Consider the following 17,033-nt stretch of genomic DNA (forward strand, 5'->3'; position numbering starts at 1 on the left):
GGTTTAAAGCCACACTACTAAGGCCCAATAAGTTCGTTGGCGGTAGGCTTCAATCTTTCACACAATACTCTCTATAAGACCTTATAACCTATGCTTAGAATGCTGATTCCGGGGTAGTTGGCGCGAATGGCGGGATCACCTTTCTTTTGGATTGGGGAGAGCACACTTAAATGCCAATCGTCGCGCATGCGTTCATCTGACCATATTCTGCACAAGCGTTGAAGGCAAAATACGAGGATGAGGTTTCTTTCAGGAATAGAACGTACTGGCATGCCTTTTACTCCTGGAAAAAAAATGTCTATGCTCTAGAAAATAAAGATGAATGCAAGGTACGAAGGGATCGAGATGCTTCAAAAACTATTATGAGGAAGGGAAGCTGTACATTTTATCTGTCACTGTGCAGCACTGTCTAAGGGCAGGTAGGAATTTCTGTCGTCGACGTTTTTGACGACGCATGTGAAGTGGTGGGTATAAGTCTAAGTTGTCTAACGTGGTACCCAAGAACTGAAAGTTGTTCATCAAGGAGTAGTGAATATTTTCCAGTCGTGATATCACAACGGGCCTTCCACATTAGGTATTAAGTGTAGATGCGCCACTACTTGACAGCTAGCTCTATTTGGCACATAAATAAAACTCACCAAGGGGCGTGGACACATCGCTTTCGTTTGATATACATACATATGTACTTTGGACTAGAAGATATTAAAATTACACATCAAAAATCTATCACTTCCTTCCGCCTATATAAGTATGTATGTATGTAGTTATTGCCTTTCAACCAAATAAATAATTGGATGAAATCAACTAATTAAAAATGCTGTTTATATGTCAATGCGTGCGGAAGATAAATGGACACTTTAAATACAGTTACACGCCCTCCTGAAATTCAACGCCAAAATGCATTCCCACCAAATTTATGTATAAATACCAAAGGAATAGCGGCGAAATGTCAGTTTTTAGAGATTCACTTTGGTTATTGGTGAGAATAGCAATAACTGAAATAGAAAATTTCTTCTTAAAAATAAAGTGAATACTTTTTTAAGAATGTTATTCAATCCGAAACCGTTAAGAGATCCAATACATTTTAAATTTCCTGTACAATGCATTTGGTTGAAACTAAATGGGTCGTGGCCGTTAAAGCGAATTCCGTCCAATGCATTTGAGAAATTTTGTGGCTTTCTGTACGACGTGTGGGCCTGGTATGTCGTGGCCATGGTTGGCATAACTATCGGTTTTCAAACGGCCTTCCTTGTTACATCCTTCGGCGATATATCGGTGACCACCGAGAATGGCTGCACTACATTTATGGGAGTTCTAAATTTCGCACGCCTGTTACACCTTCGTCTGCACCAAAAGGAATTTCATCAAATGATTGCGCAATTCGTTAAGGATATCTGGATTACTAAGTATGTGTATATGAATTGTGTTGAAGGGCATATAAGAAAGCAATAGCATTGTACGCTTATACCATTCTCTCGTCCTCAGATCTTCGTATCCTTCCGTTGAGTGCGCTTGTGCACGTAATATGCGCGTCTATCAGGTCATTTCAGTATTGGAATCCTGTCTCATTACAATGTACTGCGTTATGCCACTATTCGAGCTCTACATGCTAACATTGAATGATGCCGACGGCTTAGTGCCCATCAACAAACCGTTTCCGTACAAAATGTTATTTCCCTATGACGCAAATCATGGCTGGCGTTATGCTCTCACTTATGTTTTCACAGCATGGGCTGGTGTTTGCGTGGTGACCACACTTTTCGCCGAGGATTCCTTATTTGGCTTCTTTGTAACCTATACTTGTGGACAATTAAATATTTTACATAACAAAATCGACAATATCACAATCGATTCGTATGCAACAGTTCGGGGTGGTCGTGGCGGCACAGAGGCGGACTATCAACGGGAATGCATCCGACGGCTGGATAAAATTGCTGCCAAGCATAGCGTGTTGTTTGAGTGAGAATATGGACGGGGAACGTGTGTTAAGCGAGAGAACATAATTCGGAATATTTTTTTTTTTTCAGCTTCGTCAATCAGCTGGAAGAGTTCTTTAGTCCTATTATGCTGGTGAACTTCATGATTTCGTCAGTTCTAATTTGCATGGTGGGCTTTCAGTTGGTGACGGTAAGTACGAGTAGTGGAGCGGAGATTTTAAGAATGAGTGTCAGTTTAAAAAATTATAAAATTTTTATTAAAATAAAGACTTCGTAAAGTGAAATAAATTAAAAGAAAATAAAATAAAGCAATATAAATTTAAATTAAACAATACAAATGAATTAAGATACAAATTTTAATAAAATAAAATATATTATAAAAAAAAACTGAATAAATAAAAGTGAATAAAATACAGACAATTGTATAAAAAATAAAAATAAAATAAAACAAGAAGTAAATAAAACAAAGCAGAGTAAAACTATACATAATAAAATGAAATAAAATATAAATAAAAAAATAAATAAACCGAAATAAAATGAATTAAAACAAAAAATAAAAATAAATACAATAAAATAAAATAATATAAAAAAGGAATAAAATCAAATTAATTCAATCAGTAAACAAAAAAAATAGAATTAGATTAATTAATGAAAATTAAGTTGAATAAATTTAAAATTATATAATTATATAGCATAATAAAATGCAATAAGATAAAATTAAACAAAACAATAAGTAAATAGTATAAAACAAAGTAAAAATAAAATGAAACAAAAAATAGATAAAATAATATAAAAATTAAACAAAATAAAAAGTCAACACGAAATGTAAATAAGAAAAAAAGTATGTAATTACTATCAAATATTATTATAACAAATGCAACAAGAAAAGCAAGTAGAAAAAATTAAAATTAAATAAAAAAAAGATTGAGACAAAACAAAACAAAATAAAATAAAACAATATAATATTAAACTAATTTTACAAATTAAAATAAAATTAAACAAAGCAAAATAATACAATAATGCAAAATTATATGAAACAAAATAAAAAAGAAAAACAACATCAAATTAAGTATGCAAAGATAAAATCAAATCAAACAAGGAATTAAAGAAAAATAAACTATCTAAAATAGAACTTAATTAAGTAATAAATTTAAAATTAAAATTAAATAAAATAAATATTAAAAATAACAACAAAGTAAAATAAAATTCAAATACATAAATAAAATTATACAAAAAGTAAAATAAAGTAAAACAAAACAAAAAGTAAATAAACTAAAATAAAATAAAAATTGAGTTATACAGAACAATGAAAGACAAAATTAAAAACGTAATATACAAAAATTAAGTTGAGTAAAATATAAGTGAATAAAATAAAATAAAAAGTAAATTAGATATAATGAAGCAATATAAAATTAAGTTAAATAGAGAGTAAACAAAATAAAGTAAAATAAAATAAAAAGAAAATAAGACGAAGACAAAAATAAAAAATTAAATACAATTTAATAAAAAAAAAAAACAAAATTTTATAAAACAAGGCCGGGTTGAAATAAAACAATATGTTTTTGTTGTTTTTAAATCGTCTCAGTTTGAAGTCGAAATATAGACGATTTAAAAACAACAAAAACAGATTGTTTTATTTCAACCCGGCCTTGAGCTAAAAAAAAATCAACATAATCTTCAATTAACAGCCAAATATAAATAAACAATGTTTTATAAAACAAAATAAAATAACATAAAACAAAGAAAAACAACATGCTTAAATTAAGTTAGATAAAAACGAATTAACATAATAACTATGAAATTAGATTAAACAAATTTTTTTTTTAATTATAACATTTAAAAAAGTAAATAAAATTAAGTAGAGTTTTATTAAAAAAACAACAATTTTCGGCTTAACCGATTTTGATCAAATTTTAATAGGATCACTGTGGGGCTGCCCTTAGCATAACGCAAAGAGAATCAATCGGCTCAAAAACAACAAAAATATGCGCGAATATAAAATAAAGTAAACTAAAATAAAATCAAATAAAAATAAATTTAAGAAAAATAAAAATTAGATTAAATTAAATAAAACAAAATTTAAAAATGAAATACATCATAAATAAATAAAATTTAGTAGATTTTTATTTTTAAAAAAGTTTAAACATTTTTTAACGGATTTCGGCCAAATATTTTAACGAATAAATAAAACGGAAATATTATTAAGAAGACGTTTATTAAAAACAAAATAGTTATAACACCTTTTGGCGGATTTCGATTACATTTTTTAACGTATTTTGGTAAAAAAAAATTAACGTCTTTTGGTCAAATTTTTATGGGCGGTCCTTAACCTAACGCAAAAAGATTCTCCTCCCTTTGTTTAGATCGGTTAGTAAAAATAAAATAAAACAAAATGAAATAAGGAAAAACAAACTGAAATATGTATAATTTAGATAAAATCAATAGATAAATAAATTGAAACAAATTTAATTGTGCGTATCAAGCACTATTACTAAGCGGTGATTGATGAGTTTAAAAAAATTTTGAATATGTATATTCTATATACATACATACATATATATAAAATATATAGTTTTTAATAAAAAATTGCCTTAAATATTTGCATAAAATAATGAAATACTACGATTGTGTTTTTTGTAAATATCATTGCAGGGTAAAAATATGTTTGTTGGAGATTACATAAAGTTTCTGGTTTACATCTTCTCCTCGCTTTCACAACTCTTTGTACTTTGCTGGAACGGTGACAAAATAATTCAAAACGTTTGTATTAAATTTTTGATTTTTTTACTAAACAAAACCCGCAATTTCCCAAAATTGTCTTATGGTGGACTTAGGCAGGTTTGATATGTATCGACTCATATTTAATCTAAAAATATTCCCCATCTGTGGAAATTTTACCAAGCAACTTTTCACGGGTTCGGAAATATTTCGAAAACAAGATCTTTAGTACTAACCACGCTTATTTGTAGTTTAAGGTGCTTTTTAAAAAGCCGAATGTCAAATATCCTACAAAAAAAATATTTGCCAACACCCCTTAGCCTAAATCAGTTGAGCAAGGCAATTTCGAAAAAAAAAATATTGGCAGTAATTATTGGTTCCCTTTTTAGATTTTACGATGAAATCTACATTCGGCAATGGTTCTACTGCAATAATCGTTATACTTCCCTAGCAAAAGTTGATTGAAGCGGACGGTTTTTGACGTCAATGAACTTTGGAACAAAAAAATGACTCTTCGAAACAAAATCTTCGATACAGTATTCTATGTACTTTAAGATCCGACTGTGAATGCCGGAGTTATGACGAAAAATATAAAAAAGCCGACCCTTACGTTAAGCAATTTTTTTTTTTTGTCAAAATTGCCTTGCGAAAATACTTCTCATTCGAAGGTGTACGGTGATCTTTTTATACCCGAGCGCACTTGTGCACGAGGGTATTATAACTTTGTTGACATAACGGTTATTTGTAACAGGCAAAACGAATCGAGATAGATATGTATAGACAAATGTATACATACATAAATGATCAGAATAAAAAGAGAAATCGATTAAGCGGTTATTGTCTGTTCGGCCGTCCGTCCGTCTGTGCACACGATAACTCGAGTAAAAATTTAGATATCTTAACGAAACTTGGTACGCATACTTATTTCGGACGTAGGACGGATGGAATTGAAAATTTTTAAAATCGGACAATAACCACGCCCATATCCCATATAACGATAATTTAGAGAAATACGAAATCTTCGATAAATCAGTATAACTAAAGCTAGTTTTTTCAAAATTGATGCTTGCAATAATTCATTACAAAGAAATACGTTTATGATAAAATTTTGGAAAATGGGCGTGGCACCGCCCACTTAGGATCACATATATGTATCTCGGTAACCGTTCTACCAATTTGTACTAAACCCGGTACGGTTATTGTGCTTGCCACATAAAAGCAAAACGTTAAAAATTATTGAAATCGGACTAAAATTACAGTCGCTTTTCATATAACGGTAAATTTCGACATTTCGAAATTTAAAGACGCTGATTGACTCAAAATTGATACTAACAACAATCCCTTGAAAAGAAGTAACATTATTTATAATTTTGGAAAATATGTGTGATACCGACTACATATGTATATAAGTTTTTCTCATTATATCGAACTGAACGTTCTACCGAAGATGTTTAAAATAGGGGTAAAACCACCCCTGCTTACAATGTAGCGGTAGTTTCCGGAAAAACTATATGTAATGTAGTCTTTCATGATTTATTAGTCTCACGTTCTGGTGGTTTCTTTTTGGGGTAGGCGAACTACCCACACCAAATTTGAAGTCACGTAGAGGATGTACCCAAAAAAAAATTGTTTTTCGCTATTTGTATTCCAAAAAAAAAAAAACTAAAAACTTATTAGCCCGGTAAATCTACCACAATTTTTAGGTGTAAAATAACGAAATGTCCTATCCCTCAATTTGACAGGAAATATTTTAAATTAATTAAAAACTTTTGACAGTTAGCGCATCGCGACGGAACGAGATTGTAGAAATATCTTTTTGTAAAGGAGAAAATTATGTTCCTAATTAGAGTCCAGCATTTGGAAACTGCCCCCATGACACCAATCACCCTGTCACACCTCAGCTCAACCCTACTCAGCTAACACCCCTTTCCCACTAGTCCACCGCTTCGAAACAGCTCGTTCTTACAAACTTTGTACAAAATTCATAAAAATGAATCAAACTTGAAAAAATGTTCATCAAAATTTCAAACTTTTTACTCCGAATCTTTAGAATAATTTTCGGTACGCAGTTTTGTAGCCCGTTCAATTTTAGTATTATAAGGTGCAAGTTTAAAGTGGCTAAAAATTACCGCTAATTTTTTAGTTTTTTTTTTTTTTGTTGAGGGTGTTGCGCACTTTCTTCCATATAAAAATAGATTTTGTTCATGCCAATGCGCAACACCCTCAACAAAACAAAATCTAAAAAATCAGCGGTAATTTTTAGCTACTTGAAACTTGCACTTTAGTGTCCTAAAATTGAACGGGCTAAAAAATGCATACCGAAATTTTTTGAAATTTTAATGAAAATTTTTTTAAGTTGGATTCATTTTACAAAGTTTGCAAGAATGATTTATATGGTTTTTGTTATAGAATGGGCTATATTTTAAATGAAAATTAACGAAAAAGATTTGTGATGGAAAACATTTTGAATATTGTGTAAAAACTAAATTACGAATACTTCTGTGAGTGACTGTAATATGTATATTGATATGCCTCGCCTCAAATCATTTACATTGTAGGGACGCTAAAATTACACAAAAAACGCCGAGGCAAACTTAATTTTGAGTCGTAGATTACGGATCTGCATGCCGTTTTTCTAGATCAGGTCATTTTCCCAAGATACGACCGCATATATAAATTCTTTGTGTACCCATGACAAGCATTATTCGATTCTTTTATAAAAATAAGTAATTTTTAAGCAAAAAAAAACTGACTCAGTTAAAAAAAAATATATATAAATAAACTTTTATTTGTTGAATTTTGTTATCAATATTTGTTCTCCAGTCCCTCGAGATGGCCACCCATTTGTATGCATGCAACTGGGAACGTGATATCGTATTTGCTGGCACAGCAAACAACTCGTCAGCCGCTCCACAGCTGAGAAAGTCTTTGCCAACGGTTTATTACTCCACTGATAAAGTATTTCGCAGCAAATTGCAGTTTATGATAATGCGTAGTCAACGACCAACCTGCATAACGGCAATGAAGTTTTCAACGTTATCCTTAAACAGCTTTTCCGGGGTATATATACACACATATGTATTAGAAATGACACTACACCTTAATTCGACATAATTAACTGCTATTTGCATATATATACTATATTAGATGCTCAATTTTTGTTTTTTTTAGTTGATGAGTACATCAATGAGCTATTTTGCGCTCTTGCAAAGTTTCTACGAAAATGAGGAAAATTAAAAGTATGGCAGTGTGTGGGCCTGGCACCACTCCTTTAATTGATTACCGGTCGTAATTCGATGCAAAAAGCTATTTGTCTCACAATAAAGCTTAATGTGGTTTGCAAATTGTATAAACAGTTGATTAACAATAATATGTATATTCGCCTACTATTAATAGAAAATTTGTTTAATAAATATGAACATCTTATATGCAATAAATCAATGATTTATGCATTCGCCAACTAAAATCGCGCCCCACTCTTTGTCGCATGGTTTCATTTGCAAATCATTCTATAGGCCTACCAGACGCCTCTTTAGCCTCGGTCAAAGCCCTGGCTTGGTGGGTGAACACAGGAACATTGATACCCTAAGCAATATTTTCAAAAAGTTTTAATTAAATCGTAATTTACAACTAAAAAATTTTACAAATAAAAAACTAAAGCACTCACTTGCATTTTAGCCGAACGTATGAATGCTTTATTCGAGGTCACAGTCACCGCTTTCATTTGCATGCCAAATGCGAAAATCTTTAAACTTCGTTGATTTATTTTACCGCTAAATTTAATCACAGCCAATTCATCGGGCACACTAGCCACGTCGGGTAACACTTCTACACGTTTCATTAGCTCTGCAGCGCGTTGATGTTCTTGGGGACCGGCCAGTAAATAAATTATCTCTTCAAATGATTTGTACGCAGTTTCGCAGCAAATGAGGCGTTTTCCTGTAAAAAAAAAAACATAAAATTAATACAATTATAAATTTAATTTCACGTTATATGTGTCTATTTACCCTCAAACAGATTATCCAAGAGTGGCTTCAATGGCGCTTGCCGCTCTTTTTCTGCCTGTTCGGTAAGTATGGGCTCTTGGAATGTCCAATTGCAACTGCCATTGCAAACATTGCTTATATACGCCAATAGCGTGGTTATATCGATATTTAGAGTGCTTACATTTAAAACGTCTGCACTCTGATCACAGTCGGAAGTTTCGGCAACCGAAGCTATTTCTATACCGATCTCTTGCAGTTCCACAAGGAGCGTATTGTCAATGGTTTGACTGAAATAGAAAACCACCTAAAATTTGCATTGTATTAGAAAAAAGAAAAAAAACAGAAATGGTATGCATACTTTCGGCGGCTTAAACATGCACAAGTGTTGTGCGCTGGCGTCTATGAACTCCTGCGCTTGATCTAATATGCTACGCGCTCCATAGCTTGCCGCACCTTTGGCCGCATCAGACAATGACTTCGAATTACGAGCAATTGCTGTGTGGGAGATGTAATTTTGGTTGAATGTCGGAAACTTTTATTAGCACTTACCTTTGATCCATCTTAAGCCATTATCACAGACAATATCCACCCGCAGCGGATTACTTCGACCCTCAACTGGAAAACCACAGTCCACATGTACTACATCTCGTTGTAGCTTCAAAATCTGCACCAGGAAGGCGTAGTGTGTCAGATTACTGCATTGGACGTGATTGAGCTTCAGAGTTTCGTTTTTAATGACCTGGTGGAATACAATACTCTTTAATTTCTTAAAAGCCAACACCAGTTTTCCCAAGTATACCTTCTTCAAAAATTTTACTTCCTGACTGATTTTTCTCTGAATTTTTTGCACACCACTAATTTGAGTATACTCTTCCAACTCTTCAATCAACTCATGGCCGAGTTCAACTTTTTCATTTGCGCGCTCCAGAAGTTCCACAAAGGGAATTCCTTTGTCCATTGCAAAAGCAAAACTTCAAACACTTTCATAAAATAAATATGAATCAGCTGTTTACATCACCACAAAAAAGTCAAGGGAAAGTGGCAATGGTGCTAATACTGATAAAAATTCCCCCAAGAGAGAAAACCAAACTGCAACAGGCTTTCGTTTTAAACTGCTCATTTTTTTCTGGTTGAAAATGAAAAAATGTATGAATAATACATACATATATTCCACTAATACGTATTATTATTATGCATATCGTCGCCTGAAATGCAAAAAGATATTACAAACATCGTCGCTGAAATACAAAAAGTAACTAATAAAAAAATCAAAATTCATCATTCAATATGCATCATATTATGCATATTATGAAAAAGTAAAAAAAAATAGTAGTCACGATATTCAAAAATAAATTTCATAATAAACGGTTCACATGATCTAAAAAGGGTTCAGAGATTTTCATTTCAAGAACACGGACTATGTTGGGACATACAAATAACCTCATACAGCAATTCATACCAAATATAAATAAAAAACGCGTTATGAAATATTGTTGAATTTTATTCTTTTAATTTTTATGGTGCGAGATGGACTGTGTAGTAGTTTTTTTTTTTAAATCTTAGCAACAGGCTTTAAGCCCAAGATGTAGAAGCACTGTTTTAACACAGCAGCTGTAGCCTCACATAGCAAAATGCGTCCGTGGTTAACCTTAAGAATCTCGCCACTTTTATTCTTTTCAATACAATAGCAACTGTCGTAGAATTCAGAGAACACAGTACAAACTTCATAGCAGAACTCACAGAGTGTATGCAAAAGCAGATCCTTTGATATTTTAATCAACACATCGGGGAACTTTAATAATGTCTTGGCTAACTTCCACTCTTTTTCGTGTTCCAATTCAATAGCGACACCTTTGTCAAGCACTTTAGCTAGGTCCGAGAAGTCCTCGCCGCAGTTGCGAGAAATGGAACAAATGCGTGTAAAAGCATAGAGTAAATACACGGCTGTGTTGCCGCGATCCTCCAACATCTTGTCAAAGGAGAATACATATTCGTTGGTGCGATTATGACTTAAATCGGCATACTTTATGCAGCCATAAGCTACCGATTCTTGTGCTGCTTGCAATTCTTCCGGTGTAAGCACCTTGTCTCGTTCCTTTTCCAGCAATTTATCCAGCGCACGTTTCAAACCTTCGTCTAGTAGATCAGAAAGTTTCACTGTCTCTCCAGAACGCGTTTTGAATTTTTTGCCATCCTCGCCCAACACTACTCCGAAGTTAACATGATCGGCACGATGTAGTTCGCGATTGAAAATGCCTGCACGTTCTGCAGCCCGAAAAATATTTTGTAAATGTGTGCTCTGTCCAGAGTCTACAACATAAATTAACCATGTGGCTTTTTGTTCTTCTAATCGGTAACGAATTGCTGCCATGTCCGAAGTATCGTATGTGAAGCCCCCGTCTGACTTAACGATTGTCAAAGGTATGCCAGAAGATGTTTCATCGGCCCACATAATTTTGCGGCCATCGTCTTCTTCGAGTAGGTTCTTTGATTCCAAAAACTTTACAACCTCTATCATGCGTGACTGATAGAAAGACTCGCCGATAGGAGTAATTGTAACGTCTAATCGGTCATAGATTTTTTGGAACTCTTCACGGGATACATCACATATTTGAGTCCATGCTTTTGTTGAATTCGGGTCCCCGCCTTGCAGCAGTACTACGCAATTGTAGGCACGTTTCTTGAATTCCTCGTCCTCGTCAAATCTGAAGAAAACACAAGTTGACGAGTAATATATCTATCCAAAAGCTCAAACTGATTAAGTTCTTTGAAAAGCTCAAATATAAGAGAATATCGAAAAGAGCAACTAAAGGGTTGCAGTTGTACATATCGCTTTCTAACTAAAAGACTGTCATAACTCAAAAAATAATGTTTTACCAAATGATGCAGAATAATTTTCGGGCTAAAATCTTCCGTGCAGGAAGACAATATGCAAATTGTAAACATTAAATGCGTCTCCTTGAAATTCTCTTCCTTTGAGTTATGTCATTCTTTTACAAATATCGATTCTTACTTAATTGCCAAACAAGTATTTTAAACATGATACATGATTTTAAATAAACGGCTTTCATTGCCCCATTTTTGATCGAAACGTTCACTTTTCTCTTTTCGCTTATGTGTATTCACTACGAACAATACCCACCTCTTTTTTGATTCCTTGTAGAAAGCTTGCAAATCGCCAATCGGAGGACTTTCGTGCAGAAAATTTGGGAAACGGTCCTCCAAGTGCGCAATCAGCATACCGAACTGTGTACCCCAATCGCCCAAGTGATTGACGCGTAGAACATCGTGCCCCAGAAATTCCAACAAACGACAAATGGACTCTCCAATAATCGTCGAACGTAAATGACCGACGTGCATCTGTTTGGCTATATTGGGTGATGAAAAGTCCACGAGAATGCGTTGCTTGCGGCAGGTTGGCGGGTTAACGCCAGATCGTAAAAGGTTGGAGATCGCACGAACAGCGTAATCCCTACATTTGATACAAAAATTAATTATACCATTTATACGAACATAAAAATAAACATTATACTTTTTAAGAAACACGTTAATGAAGCCAGCACCTGCAACTTCAGTTTTGGCTACAAGTGGCGATTGTGCAACATGCTTAACTATTTCGTTTGCTATATCTCTGGGTGATTTATTTGCGCCAGCAGCCTTTAGTGTTTTTGCCAATGACATAGCACTATTGCACTGATAATCACCAAATTTAGCGGCAGTTGCATTCACAGGTGATATAATAGCTGAAGTGCCGGCCAGCTGCGGAAATGCCGATGCGATGGCGTCTGTAAACAAATCTGTAAGATGTTCAGCAATTGAAATCATTGCATCGACGGTAGTTGGCAGTGCAGGTGGCACATATTTAGCAACAGCAGTGGGTGCGGCATTTTGCTCTGCAACAATAGCCTGCAATGATGAAATTTTATATAATGTCGGCGAATAAAGATATAAAATTGAAAGTGACTAACCTTATTCAAAATCGCTAATCGATGCTTTAACTTCATGTTCTCAGTTTGCAACTTTGTGTACTCTTCATCTTCAAAATCAAGCACCTCGCCACGTTTCGTATTTTCTATTTGCGTTCGCAAGTGGGCTGTCAGACGCTCCTACAAATGAAAATAAAAATACTTGTGTCCACTCAACTATTTTTTATTGACTGATTACACAAACCATTTCACTAAGAACAGCAGATTCTCGTTCTAAAGAAGACATTTTCTTGTCTAAGGAATAGTTTAAACAAAATTAATCAGAGTACATAAAAGCAACGGATTTTTTCTCGCCACAAAAAAAAAACTACTTAACTAACCACATGGAGCAATAACAAATCTATTTGAACAACACAAGCCGCTATTTCATCAGCTGGTAAATTGCTTCCAATACTTCCCATGGTGTAAGAATTCACCACGTTCTTCCTCTTCTTGCCGGACAGTGTTGTTTACAAAGCCGATTTTACCTGCACTGCAAAAAAAAACTATATTTCTTGGTCTTCGTTCACAATACCGTAGATTGAGAAACAATAATAAAAATGGTACTACATTCTTTGTAATTTTACAATATGCATCGCGCACCATCAATATTGCAAGCTACACCGTCAATAAATATCGCGATACTTGGATCACGTCAATAAATACTGAACGTGTGACAGGGCCCTTACACTTGCTACGAGTCTAACAATATAAAAACCCGTTAATCGGCAAGGAGTGATATTTAAGGGTTCGATATAGTTAAAGCCATTGAATGGATAGTGTGATGAAAGAGATATCTTGTCGACAAATAAGGGTTCGCTTAAGTCCTTTGTCCATATATAAACGATCCCTATAGTTGTTGTTGTTGTAACGGCTACCAAGCCATGCTCAGGTCGGTTCATCCATCAACGTTGTCGTCTATTTCAGCTAAGGGGAGGCCAAGGAAGTGCAGCTACTTGTAGAAAAACTCGAGGAAAGTTCAAACTGTCAGCGTATAATCTCTAAAACTTACTTGGGAAACGCTTATGTGTAACTCGAAGTGACTTCGAGTAGCTTGAGGAGCAAACCTATTATAAATGCCCTTAAAATAGCAATGACAAACAAAAACAAATCCAATTAATTATTAACGGACTTCAAAAAAAGGAGGTTAACAATTCGTCGGAATATTTTTTTAGGGAGTGTCTATTTACACGCGCCACGGTAACTTTAACCGTAGATCCAAGGTAAAAATTACGGCGCAAGAAGTTCTGTCCCGGAAGTTCTGTCTCCGGCAACACAGAAAGGAGAATTCTGAGTAGTAAGGGTTATAATCATTGAGTTCGGCCGAAGGCGGCCTAAGATAAAGAAGTTCTGACCCACGTGATTTTACAGTAGAGCTACGGTAAAAGTTACCATGTCGTGCGTGTGTAGACACTGCCTTTATGTATGTTACCGCATGATTTTGGCTCACTTTAACCGATTTATATAATTCCTTTTAAAAGGAAAGGTGGTACCTCAGAGTTGGTGTCACACTAATTTGGTTAATTATTATTATTATTTATTTAATAAGATCGATCATTGCATCATGAAGAAATTAAAGGTACTCTTAAATTTTTATATGAGAAAGTCGGTTTTCTTTCACGCTTAAAAATTACTTATTACATTTTCAATTCTGTGGAAATCGCTTAATTGACTATAACACTGAAAGATAAATCTAATTATCGGCACTTCTGCCTCCTTCGCCCACCCTATGTGACAAATCCCTACATAAGCATTAGGGATTTCGGATGGCACTTAGCCCTCGCGTACGGAAAGCTGTAAATAAAGCCTCTTGATAAAGTCTATCGAGCATATTGTCACGATCCTGATCCGACGCATTTGTAGCCATAAGTCTACGTCGCTGACGAAGTGGTGCTGCTATGTTGGCATTAGCATCCGCGCGGTTATCGTCGTCGTCTACACGATGATTGATATTGATACTGCTATTGCGCTGTTCAATATTACCATGAGCACCCGGCAGCCTTAATCCATGTTGCTGTATTGCAGCATCGATTCCATATAGCTCGAAGAGCGGCCGATGTTGTGGTGCCACTTGGTGCATTTGTCTAGCTTCAATGCGCCTGTTAATAAAATTATCGCACTCACACTCAAATATGGCATTTCGTTGCCATAAACGCAACTCTTCTGTATTCATTTGGACTGTAAATATTAATGGAAACAAGTGTATTTTAAATACACACATTCATACAAATGTGCATTTTGTATCTTTTAGATATTAGCAAAACTTACAATTGGTTTCTGGTAGAGGAGCAAACAGGAAATCCATATTACTCCTTTCGAGATTTTAGTATTAGCAATATTTTGATTGCAGGAGAATAATTTAATTTGAACAAAAGGTGAGAAATTTAATTATGTAGAATTTTAAGTGACTTTGCCCTTGTTTTTCTTTTTTGCTTTTGCTTTTTGTTATCGGCCTTTTGACATTTTCTTATTGGTGCAAATATTAGAGATCGTAAATATACGATGATTTTCTATCCCATTTAGACTATCGATTATGTTGTATACTAGGAAGCTAACAAGGCGAATTTATACAAGGTGGTGTTAACAGAACAAAAACAAAAAATTACAATAACAAATCATACGCACATTGACAATCAGTACAAAACACAGTATATACAGTAATAAACCTTTTTGAGTACTCCTCGGGGGTAAAATCCAAGAATGATAGAATACAAGATTGCGCCAATGAGAGGATTTTTGAGCGTAATTTTTGCGTGACGTCATCTTGGTGCAATTGCAAGAGAGAAATACCAAAACGCATATAAAATTATGTAAACAATGCAGAAAACTGAGTTAATAGCCCAATTTTGCAGAAATCAATAAATATACAAAGATTGATTAATTAGGAACACGACGCAATAATTTTGAACATGTAGCCCTTAGGTAAGTACGATTTTTAGCACAAGAAAAAATGGATGTATTAACCATGAACGAAAGACACATGTATTTTTGGTTCATGTGTATTAACAGTGTTTGCAATTTCATGTAGACCAAAAAGGTGTGCAGCAAAGTGAATTTTTGGACTCGCCATTGTAAAAAGCCATGCAGAGTACATATTTATATTTGTGTGCGGTAGCCAACCACCATAATCTCCACAGCTGTTGACTCAACAGCTTTTATTTGATGACTTTTGTACCATTTCCGAGAGGATGCATGAGTGCGTTTTTCTCATTTATGAGAGGCCGAAATCGGCAATGCTCGGAGTTCTCATATTCGATTGAGAGGAAATTTCTTTGCTTTTTTCGATCGCGAATGAAATTTTTTTGTCGATCGCATTCCGAATGTGAGAGATGATAAATTTGTTTGCATTTTTCACTCGCGATAATACAATGCAAAAATTGATTTGAAATATTATCGATCGCGATAAATCTCATAAATGAATGAAAACGAATAATCATAAATGAGAATTTCCGAGCCCTGGTTGAATTGCATTCATTCTCGAGTGCCGTCTGACTACATTAACTAGGAGCTTTTGCACTTTTTACAGAGAAAAAATTGTCCTCCACTTATCTCCTCTCCTCCAAATCCGCCAAAAGAAAAAAATCACATCCATATGAATGTATAATTTCATCACTTATGCGTGTACATATTTATTTATCTGAAACCATCAATGCATGCAATTTATGTATGTACATATGTTGTAAACAATTATACAAGCATCTCTTTATCAACAAACACACAACTTAAATATAAGTAACATTATAATTTAGACAGTGCGTTTAAACTGTGCCATTAGGGGGATTCATTTTATAAATTTTAATCATTAAAAACAGTGTTGACACTTTACCACAATTGTCGTAGATCTACCACATTTTAGGTCATTTTTCGCTTCTACCACATATGTATGTTAAAAAACTACCACAATTTTATTGAAATAAAATTATTTACCTAATTGGAAAATGTTTTTTTTTTTTTAAGAGTTGAAAAGTCAATTTTCTCCTCAATATGACTTTAAATGTCAAGAAAATTTATTATGAATTTTGTGCAAGTTGAAGAGCTGAAGGTGCTGCCGTTTCAAAATTTCTATTGCGTGCGTGAAGGATAATCTGCATTTACATGAGGCGATTTTCTTAGAGATTCGACATCGCCTGAGATTACGCCTGTGTAGTTGCTTACCAACAGTATTTCCACAGACAACAACACTTAAGAACTTATAGTAAAAATTAGAAATAAGATCTTTTTTTATGACAAAGATATATGTACCTTCTTCAAATATCTCGAAAAAATTGCGCGATAGAACAAAACTGAGAATGCAGTTTACATACATTTTGAATACTACTTCATGGTCTGATATATCTTTTTTTGGCAAATTTTTACTTAACTACAGATATTCAACCACAATTTTCCAGAAATCTACCACTGCTTTTATTGATAATCTACCACTAATT

The 17,033-nt window shown here is 34.0% G+C and overlaps 4 protein-coding genes across 4 annotated transcripts; 1 reads left to right on the forward strand and 3 right to left on the reverse strand.

Annotated features, from left to right (window-relative positions):
- Positions 1-1,044: 1,044 nt before the first annotated feature.
- LOC118754316 (odorant receptor 13a-like) lies at positions 1,045-7,966 on the forward strand. The gene is made up of 6 exons (XM_036489191.1): positions 1,045-1,406; positions 1,486-1,959; positions 2,028-2,127; positions 4,590-4,697; positions 7,479-7,715; positions 7,827-7,966. The coding sequence occupies exons 1-6, from the start codon at positions 1,045-1,047 to the stop codon at positions 7,890-7,892; spliced, it is 1,347 nt and encodes a 448-aa protein (XP_036345084.1). The 3' UTR covers positions 7,893-7,966.
- LOC118754317 (UPF0415 protein C7orf25 homolog) lies at positions 7,896-9,686 on the reverse strand. The gene is made up of 6 exons (XM_036489192.1): positions 9,441-9,686; positions 9,191-9,380; positions 9,000-9,136; positions 8,663-8,945; positions 8,323-8,594; positions 7,896-8,240 (listed from the first exon to the last, which is right to left on the reverse strand). The coding sequence occupies exons 1-6, from the start codon at positions 9,597-9,599 to the stop codon at positions 8,160-8,162; spliced, it is 1,122 nt and encodes a 373-aa protein (XP_036345085.1). The 5' UTR covers positions 9,600-9,686; the 3' UTR covers positions 7,896-8,159.
- A 448-nt stretch (positions 9,687-10,134) lies between these two features.
- Positions 10,135-13,083, reverse strand: LOC118754315 (probable arginine--tRNA ligase, cytoplasmic; the record flags this gene model as incomplete). The annotated part of the gene is given in 5 exon segments (XM_036489190.1): positions 10,135-11,346; positions 11,784-12,113; positions 12,174-12,547; positions 12,610-12,747; positions 12,812-13,083. Coding segments are annotated over 5 exon segments (2,037 nt in total). The 3' UTR covers positions 10,135-10,193.
- Positions 13,084-14,159: 1,076 nt separating this feature from the next.
- Positions 14,160-15,162, reverse strand: LOC118754318. The gene is made up of 2 exons (XM_036489193.1): positions 14,875-15,162; positions 14,160-14,784 (listed from the first exon to the last, which is right to left on the reverse strand). Exons 1-2 carry the CDS (start codon positions 14,909-14,911, stop codon positions 14,360-14,362), a joined length of 462 nt encoding a protein of 153 aa, XP_036345086.1. The 5' UTR covers positions 14,912-15,162; the 3' UTR covers positions 14,160-14,359.
- Between the last annotated feature and the right edge of the window lie 1,871 nt (positions 15,163-17,033).

This window comes from Rhagoletis pomonella, unplaced genomic scaffold (assembly GCF_013731165.1).
Source record: "Rhagoletis pomonella isolate Grant_MI unplaced genomic scaffold, Rhpom_1.0 Rhpom_scaffold_03694, whole genome shotgun sequence".
Lineage (NCBI taxonomy): Eukaryota > Metazoa > Arthropoda > Insecta > Diptera > Tephritidae > Rhagoletis > Rhagoletis pomonella.

Bases quoted from the DNA above. Each gene is read 5' to 3' on its own strand.
- LOC118754316 (XM_036489191.1), top strand. From the start codon at position 1,045: ATGTTATTCAATCCGAAACCGTTAAGAGATCCAATACATTTTAAATTT. The intron at 1,960-2,027 runs GTGAGAATATGG...TTTTTTTTTCAG, and splicing joins AAGCATAGCGTGTTGTTTGA to CTTCGTCAATCAGCTGGAAG. The intron at 7,716-7,826 runs GTATATATACAC...TGTTTTTTTTAG, and splicing joins CCTTAAACAGCTTTTCCGGG to TTGATGAGTACATCAATGAG.
- LOC118754317 (XM_036489192.1), bottom strand. From the start codon at position 9,599: ATGGACAAAGGAATTCCCTTTGTGGAACTTCTGGAGCGCGCAAATGAA. The intron at 9,381-9,440 runs GTATACTTGGGA...GTATTCCACCAG, and splicing joins AAGTAAAATTTTTGAAGAAG to GTCATTAAAAACGAAACTCT. The intron at 9,137-9,190 runs GTAAGTGCTAAT...TCTCCCACACAG, and splicing joins TGGCTTAAGATGGATCAAAG to CAATTGCTCGTAATTCGAAG.
- LOC118754318 (XM_036489193.1), bottom strand. From the start codon at position 14,911: ATGGATTTCCTGTTTGCTCCTCTACCAGAAACCAATT. The intron at 14,785-14,874 runs GTAAGTTTTGCT...TAATATTTACAG, and splicing joins TCCTCTACCAGAAACCAATT to TCCAAATGAATACAGAAGAG.